Raw genomic sequence first — 9,058 nt, forward strand, 5'->3', positions numbered from 1 at the left:
TCAAAATCCTGAGCATGCTCCAAAACACTGTGAGAATATGGGTATCCAGAATCTGATAGGTGTAATTGGGAATGCTGCTTCTGAAAGTTTTACACACATGAGAGAAAACTTCTGCAGCAATACCTCAGAGGAACACGTACATTTTAGAGATAGAGAATTTGAGACTGAGAACCATCAAGAACAACAAACTGCCCTTTCCCATAATGACAATGTTACCTCTTCCTCAGATCTTCAGATGGAGAATACAAATGAAAACAAAGATGCTTCAGGAAAACCCAGGTCATCAAATACCACTGTCAGTGCATTGGAGTCAATGCCTGGGATTTGTGAATGTGAAAATGAAACCCTTAAAAATCAATCTGAAGAAAAAACCTTATCTGTTGAAGGTTCTCAACATCAGGGTGACATCAGTGTTAGGACTAGTCCTCTGAATATAAGTAGCATCAGCAGTGCTAACACCGAGGCTGGGATTTATGTTAAATCTGACTCCACTGCATCTTATCAGGGTGATTCTTTTGGAAGACATACCAGTACATGTACAACTGAAACTTCAGTAAGATTACTATCCTCTGAAAGACTTAATGCTGAAAATCCCAAAGTAAACAATCCAACTGAATGTTCAGCAGTTGATGAAACAAATGTTCCTGAAACTGGAACCAATATCGATACCTTATTCACTGAAAACCCTAGGACTGAAATCAATCAAAATGGGACTGATTTCAATCACAATGGAAATGAAGTATCAAAAAACAGTGGTAAAACAGTTCACTGCAATGGTGGCAAGAAGAACAGAATGGAAATGAAGTACAATCCATTCCATTTTGTTGCAAAGGAAACATTAAGTACATTGCTTTCTGTGATATTTTAATAACTTGGCCCTTACATCAAGCTTTTACGTTAATATTTTTATTTTTAGAAGCCCCTGTGCATTAAACTGTATTGTTTTTAGAACAATATCAAACATGACCTAAGTTGCAATAGAAAATCTAACAATATTTTAAAACTTGTATATAGAGTTTGCTAAGTCAAAGCTTGAAGTATTTTTTTTTTTAAGTTATATATGTATACTAGTATAGTAAAATGACTTCTTGGTAAAACAGAAAAACATACAAGTCGTCTTGTTGTCAGCATATGATGAATGCAAAATTTCGCTAGTATTTGAAACTTGTTTATATCTTTTTATATTTAGAAGACAAAGAAAAAGATGATGATGGTGGTGACGAGTCAGCCCTAGCTTTACTGTTCAAGTCACAGAAATTGTTCAAAAGAGCCATGAAGAAAATGACAGAGAGGTGCACTTTTGTTGAAGGTACTGAAAAAAATTTCATCAGGTGCAATGATATTATAATCATCAAAAAATGTTTTTTTATATCATTATTATTTCAGTGAATGCTGTGTTTAATGCAGCTCAATTTCATTTATTTATGATGAAAAAATAGAAAGAAAAAGGGGCAGTTCACAACTTTTTTTGTTTGTTTTTTGTATACATACGTAGTTCTTTGTTTTGGATGAAATAAGTTGTTGCTGTCAAATCCAAGATTTTACTATGGGCAAAACTCGATTTTACTATGGGTTAATTTCCATATATTCCCATGCCAACATGCACTGTTTTTATTCAGGTAAAATAAAAAGACTCCAAGCAGAAGTGTGTACCACGAGAGTAGAAACAGAAGAATTGGAGAGAGAACTTGCTACTTTACAAAGATTTTAGATGAAAAATGACAGTTTGTACTTCACTAAACATACAGTGAGACTCTGGTTGTGGGATTGATAAACTCTGTTTGAAACAAGTATAAGCAGTGTCTATATTAATGGAATTTCTGTTTCAAACTAATATGGTGAATTTTAGTACATTACTGCTTTTTAGGATGACAAACTATTTCTTTTTACTTATATTTTGATTTTTTATAATTTTTATTAAAAATTTATTTGCGATGTTTTTACATCAGCATAAATTTAAATGGTGAGCTTCAGTACCAAATGAGCAATTACTCTTTTTTAAACTTTATTTTTTTAAAGTTTTATAAATCAATTGTGAGAATTGATAAATGCAGCCTCCTGAATTTTGCAGTTATCACATTTTATAGAAATACCTTCTTTAAAAAAAATGCAAATTTTAAGCTTCCTAGTACCAAGATATTGTATATTTAGACCCCATTCCAATAGGTCTAAGTGGATCCACCCAAGTGTGCAGAGACTTTCGCTAAGTGTTAACGTTGTAGCTTACCCTGTAACTGAATGACAGCCCTTCTCTTATTTCCAAGGTACTCATAATAATCACCAGCTTCTTTTGTATTCTACTTAGCGCCAGAAAGAGGTGTGTTATTCAGTTAAGCTGATTGCAGGCAGAGAGAGTATCTGCAGAGTCGGGATGATCCATGTAATCCAGTGGCGTCAATGGGCATGGGGCCTTAGACTTTTTTTCCTCAGATTTTTAACAAGTGTATAGCATACCTGACCAGATAAAGATCTTTAGGGATAAGCAACATTCTTCAGTTTGATAAGTTGAATATACATAGATTTAACCTAGTAACTAGTTAGGTATCAACTTAAGGTATATTTTCTTATAATTTTGATTGAACACTTATAGCTGTCATTGCATGGTTTAAAGCCTGTACCCGGTAGTTTGTTGGTCAAAGGTATAAATAAAAATATACTATATCAGGTATTAATTCATTGAAAGGAGAAATTTATTAACATACATACATGCTAAGTCATTCTTACCTAGAAATATTTCTTAGATTGCAATAAAAAAACCTTAAATGTATCTTTATATCATATTTTTTTAGGTGTAGATATCGGAATCGTGCTGCAGCACAAAGGTGGAGAATAATATGTTGAAAACTTGGCCTTCATTGTAAGTTAATTTTAGGGAACTGCTTTCCACATGGTGCCAGCACTAAATTTTAATAAACCAGAGAAAATATTAAAATGCATCGTTTTCTGTATTGCGTACAGTTAATTGTACCACCGCTGACGGTACATATAGTTTTAGTCTCGACCCACATGTTCCACCAGCTCTGCTGCCATGCACCATTACTGCTTCTCCGCCTAAACTACCAGAGCCCTTGTATCCATCTCTTGCTTGTAGGTCACATATAATCTCAACTCGATCCATGTGAATTTTGGGCTTTGTCTGTGCTTGGGTCTAGGTGTGGCGCTTGTCGCAATGCACCTTTGTCCAAATTATGCAAGATTAAATGCTAAATATCTCCCAAACCAAAGGAATTATGGGAAAAACTTCTATTCTCTAAGTCATGTGTGGAAATTTCAAATACGCCCTTGGATTTATCGTTTGACCTTCAAGATCAAATGGGCCATAATTTTCTAAAAATGGGATTTTTTTTGAAAAAAAAAATTATTTGTGCCAATTTTCAGAAACTACAGAGACCTAACCTATAATATTATGGGCAAGTGTTACACTTAGGGTCATCTTTCATCTTCATGAGTTTGGGGTCAATCGGTGCATTTTCATGGGAAGAGTGGCCATTAGATGCTGAAACTGAAAACTCTATTTCTAAAACTAAATGCTAGAGACCTCTTGTTTTTAAGCATTTTGTGGAGCTTGTCAACTGCAACACTGGAGTCCATTTTTTGTTTTCTATATGGTTTACGAGATGCATGATATAAAAAAGTACAACGTGGTGGTGAAAATAAAATGTGAAATACGGTAATATGCCATGAAATTTTGAGCATCAGGATAAGATAACATAAGGCTTAGCGAGGGACAGACAACTTATGCTGTTTGAAAGCATTATGTAGCAGTGCATCAAAATTGGCCAAAACATTATTTGGTGCACTTTTTTTCTGCGTAATGTCTGAACATTCATCAGCTTTGCTGCCTTGTTTCCTGTATGGTGTCTGTATATTAGCAAGCTTTGCTGTTTAGTTTTTTTGGATACTTTTCAGTATTGCATAAAAATAGCCATCACTTTAAATTGCACCTGCACCCCCCCCCCCCTTTTTTTTCTTTTTATCCACCAATAATTTACATCCTTCAACCAACTCAACACGATCAGATAGGGCTAGTTCTGATGTACGTATATCATGTTTTTCTCTGGAAATCGGTGACCAGTCATGATCAGGGCCTCAGAATTGTTTCAGGGGAGGGAAGGTTGCGGTGTTACTGGTCTTGATGTGTTGATCGTGTACCCGGTAACCCTTTCCTCGATCACTGATCCGGTCACTGATCCATTTTAGTGCGTTTCTCCCTCTGTAAGCATGGAGTATTGAGTCTATCAACAATCTGTAATTTCTTTTTTCTGTAATATGATGTTTAAATGTATCTAGTGTGACTGTGTATGTTTTTGTATACTTTGTGTTTTGTGATGCCAATGGAAAAGTGCTTTGTAAAATTGAGATCGGTGAATTAAATGCCTGTGCTCTGCAAGGATAACCAACCATCGATCTGTAGGTGAATGCGAGAAAATATGCATGTGTCAGTAAATCCACACAAATTTAGGACCTACTTCATGTCTTGTGGGTCCTATATAGTGTGAATACATGATTATAGCTTTTAATATATGTTACCAAATTTTTACATTGTCAGCAGTCAGCAAAGCAGTATGTAACGCAAGGATGGTTATATGGACTCTAATTGTTGTTCTTGTCCTTCAATGAATGCATTTCATTCAAAATTTATGTCTTATTTATCTATTTCTTGGGTGGCGGAGGAGGTTAAGTGTCACACTTTTTCCACCATCTATCACTGCATACATTTTCCAGCTCACACACAATATTTGACTTCTGTTATAGAGCTCTCTTTAATTCAATACCACGGGTCTTTTTTATCTGAATTGATCTGGAAAGTTTCGACTGAAACCCACAATCATGACAGAGCGCATTCCTATAGACAGTTTTATATGATCCTCATGCATGTATGATTACACGAATGCTTATCAACCGGTTTTTCCAGTAGTAGTATGTCCGCACTGCTTGGGTCATATCGTCCCATACCCTTCACTGGATAACCCCAGCGAAATTGGACCGCATTGACGTATTGGTTCATGCGACTTCGGTGGGTCCTAGGTTTTTGCCGTGGTTTAAACTAAGAATCTTACTCTAAGCCTCCGACTTGAGCTTATTCAAAACTGTTCCCAACATGTTTTCTATCATAATTCCCTTAGAACTTGATGAAAAAAAAAAAAAAAAGAACGGCATATCGTTAAACCGTTCGCAAACTTCACTCCAGTGTTGTTTTGTGCCCCTAGTGTAGACACTTTATTCCACTGCGGAAAAGAACATATTTCCTCATTGCTGAATACCCCCGCCAATATTGAAATCAATCAGGTGCGAAATGCTGCGAATTTTTAGTTGCTGGTAGTTAAGATGTAGTATGTTATTGGATATGATATGCTATATTATATATATAATTCAAAATATCAAATGAGAGTTTTTCTGTGAACTTTTGGTGAATTCACCAAATTTTAACCATGCACTACTAAGACATGTATTTATTTTTATCAAACAAACCTGAACAAATCATAGGATATTCTCTTTCTGTCTAGCCCCAGCGAACTTGGATTGGATTCTCTGCAAGATTAAGGTAGGGCCTAAGTCTAAACGCATTTCAGACACATAGAGTACATATTTTTACATATAACACAGCTAATGAAATAGGGAAGTAGCTCAGTCATGGTGGGGAGCATGTTATTTTCTGATCTATAGTCGGTAAATTCGCCTAGCGAAGGCAGTGCATAGTTCATAAAAGGCAGTATAAAGAGCTGTACAATAAATGAATAAAATTAGAAGATTAATTTTCTTTAAAAAAAGTGGCTCGGGTTTGCAGTTTTACTTTCTGACAAGGAACAGAGGGAAAGAAGGCATAAAAAGTAGCCTAGACGTTCAAAATACCAACCTTCAAAAGAAAAGTTTAATTACTCTCCAAATATTAAACGAAGACGAATTACCCTGCTTGCGCCGTGCTGTTCGCCTAAATTATAAGTTGACTTGAAATTGACAGCATTGTACAAAGGATCTTTCCAAGATCAAGACGGCACTGCTGCCAACGTGAGTTACGCACTGAATGCAGCCGGGTAGTTTCATCCTCCACCAACCCCGTCAAGGATAAAGTAGACCCCAGGTTAACCTAGCCTGCCTAGCTAAGTATCGTTACCATATCTGACGCACCTGTCAAATAGATCTTTTTAATCTTTTAATAATCGCGATATGTTTCAATCTATGGTAGGAAGCTGCGGTGGTGAAGCACATGGAATAGAGGATAATTCAGACGAAAGGTAAGTTGTATGATATAGTATAAAATGGGCGTATTCAGGCCTTGCCTACGTTAATTGCTGTTTCTTCTGCCAACAGATATTGTAATAGAATGTAGAATGGATATCTCAATTCATATGCAATGGATATCCAGTCATTCTACTGGCCATAAGGGTCTGTACTGAGTGCAAGACGAACAATAATAATCTGTGATCTATCTGAATTTGAAAAAACAAATGTATGCATTTGAAATCCATATACCTGCTGCTAACATATCGAGTCCAACGCCATTTTCTTTGTCGGACGGCTATGTGCATATACGCAAATATTGTTTCTTTCTTCCTTCAGTGCACATTTGTTTTGAAGAAATAGAGAAAAATGACTACCAACTACACAAAAATCTAAAATAATCTAATTACTTGCTTAAAAGAATCCTGGCCATCTCTTTAAGATATCAATAAGACGGTCAAATGCAACCTGAGCTGCAGAGCAAGATGTTGATCCATGTTTGTTGCAGCAAGGGAAATTGTATATTTACTTTAACATTACGTGAACTTGGGTGGAGGGATGATATATGAAGGAATAGTCCTAATGAACACGATGATGACAATAGAAGTATGCATTTGTTTTACCGTAGTTCCTCTTGCTTTCAAGGTGCGATCACGATACTCGGTGAAAGATGCAAAAGCGAAACATTGTTTTTCTTCTTGTCCTTTACAGTATATTCAGATGCTAAATGTCGGAATGTAGCCGGTTCTAAAGTCTGAAAATACATGTACATTTTAATGATAAACTATTAAAATATGAGAGATAATAGTTAGTGAAATAAAAGGTGAGAGAAAAAGCACATCAAAGTAGAGGAAATAGACGTAAATCACATGCAGTGCAATGCTGTTTCCAAGTCAGCAACTCCAGGAAACTTCTTGTGCATGGGTCTTGCACACGACAAGATATAAGCACTGAAATTACGGAAAGGGCAGGTCTCAAATGGCAACCTGAAATTGGCAGACTACCGCACGGTGCGCATTGTTTAAGGTGGTTTTAACGTTCTTTTTATGTCGTCAATGCCCTGGCATCAAGAAAACTAACGAGAAGTAGATTTGCTGAAGGATGAATAACTACCGGTAATCATATCATGGTTTACATGGGTATACTGTAGATTGGCGTCCAGGAACATAATTCTAATTATATGAGTGGAACTGCCATATGTCAACTACATTCTGTGCCCGAGCTCTGTAATTTGTTTGAGTGAGCCGATGTGCGCGAGTGACGACATTATCCGTGGTCACAACAACACCTGCATTACGAGTTGCTGGCACGTAGAAAAATCAACGAACCCTCAAGAATTTTTGCTATGTAGCAGTAGGCCTACATCAGACATATAACATTACTATTTTTACTTTTCAAAGTTGAGAGCCTTAATGTGATTGAACGGGAAATGATGTGACTCCATAATGTACTTGTTGTAGGCCTATTTTCAATGTGAACATAGCGAGTGACATATTTCGGGTGGTGGAAAGCATGTAACGGTTGGGAATACAATACTTAAAATAGACATCTCGTAGAACATAACTTTGTAATTTTGACACCTGTGCATTATTTGACGAGGTTTTATGTAAACAGATATCAAACAAAATGAAGCCAGAGATTCGTTGGTAAGACGGTTTGTCATGTTAATGGGGAGAGGGGACACAAAAATGTGAGCAATTTTCAAATCATCATTAGGAAAGAAAAAAATGTATATGAACCTACCAGGGATTTACCTGTTTAATTCAGTACATTGAAATGATTCACGACATTTTACATTGTCGCTCCCGCAAAATCAAATATTCCTCGGAAAAAACGATGCATTTATCCCACTCGCATATCATGCTCGGCCCGTTCCTGCACTTGGATTCGATGTTTCATGCCATTTCTACTTTGATTTAGACTGCCATGTATTCCTGTACATTTCAGAAGGAGAAATTGACATCAGCTTCTTTTATTCGACGGAATTTCTTCATTTAAAAGGTCTGAATGTGCAGCATATGTAAACAGAAAATATTACTTGAAGATAATTTTTAACAAAATCTCCAGAAAAATCAAAGTAAACAAATGGTTTGGCATTTATGGGGCGAGCAAAAATTAACTGACAACTGTGACTGCAACGAAATGGACCGAGAAATGATCAGGACATCTGTATATAAAAAGAAATTATTGAAAAATGCCCAGATTCAATGTGTTAGCACACATTTTACGAATATTGCTCAGATCACGCAAAAATTCACCAGGCATCTTTTGTCCAAGCCTTGTCCGGATAATGTGCAAATTGCGTGACTTGGTCCAGGCTGTCACCTTCGACCTCTCAAACAAACATTTTCAGCAAACGTAATATCTAACTTCTTTTGGACTATTTCATTTGCAAAATTATGTGGCATCCAACAGTGAGGAGTATAGGGATTTACGCGAGTTCGGAAGATAACGACTCCCTAGATGAAAGGTAAATTAAACTAAGCATTTGTATATCTATTTATTTTCGAAATAGTTCGAAGCAGAAATATGTCGAGGTAGGGCATGGCCCAAAACACCGGACATCTACGACCAAGTAATCAGTCACATGGGTGGGAGCACGTTTTAAAAAGGTCAAGATCCGTGTTCTTGCATTTATGTACGGCGAGATTTCCTTTTCTTTTGCATAAGAAGCCTGTTCATTTAGCAAAGAGAAAAATTAAGGTTTGACCAGAAATTAGAGCCAGTATATAGAAGTTCCAACTCATCTGCCGAGAACGAAAACGCAACCTGATTTAGAGGCAAGACTATGCACAGCGTTTATACCCATAGCCCAAATATAGGATGTGTTGGGTAA

At 36.4% G+C, this 9,058-nt stretch overlaps 2 protein-coding genes across 4 annotated transcripts in view; both read left to right on the forward strand.

Moving 5' to 3' along the window:
- Positions 1–37: 37 nt before the first annotated feature.
- On the forward strand, positions 38–2,932 carry LOC106168824 (uncharacterized). The gene is made up of 3 exons (XM_086999043.1): positions 38–842; positions 1,190–1,309; positions 1,620–2,932. Exons 1-3 carry the CDS (start codon positions 38–40, stop codon positions 1,709–1,711), a joined length of 1,017 nt encoding a protein of 338 aa, XP_086855169.1. The 3' UTR covers positions 1,712–2,932.
- Positions 2,933–6,084: 3,152 nt separating this feature from the next.
- Positions 6,085–9,058, forward strand: part of LOC106168818 (potassium voltage-gated channel protein Shaker) — a 45,765-nt gene continuing 42,791 nt past the window's right edge. For all 3 annotated transcript variants that reach the window (XM_086998999.1, XM_086998995.1, XM_013548007.2), the window contains exon 1: positions 6,085–6,236. In XM_086998999.1, the coding sequence (XP_086855125.1) occupies positions 6,169–6,236 (68 nt within the window). In that variant the 5' untranslated portion in view covers positions 6,085–6,168. The remainder of the gene's footprint in view (positions 6,237–9,058) is intronic.

Source organism: Lingula anatina, chromosome 1 (assembly GCF_051362555.1).
Source record: "Lingula anatina isolate TDL-2025a chromosome 1, LinAna3.0, whole genome shotgun sequence".
Classification (NCBI taxonomy): Eukaryota; Metazoa; Brachiopoda; class Lingulata; order Lingulida; family Lingulidae; genus Lingula; species Lingula anatina.

Excerpts from the sequence above, each read along its gene's own strand:
- LOC106168824 (XM_086999043.1), top strand. The coding sequence starts at position 38 with ATGGGTATCCAGAATCTGATAGGTGTAATTGGGAATGCTGCTTCTGAA. Across the intron at positions 843-1,189 it reads TGTTGCAAAGGAAACATTAA|AAGACAAAGAAAAAGATGAT; the intron begins GTACATTGCTTT and ends TTTTATATTTAG. Across the intron at positions 1,310-1,619 it reads GAGGTGCACTTTTGTTGAAG|GTAAAATAAAAAGACTCCAA; the intron begins GTACTGAAAAAA and ends GTTTTTATTCAG.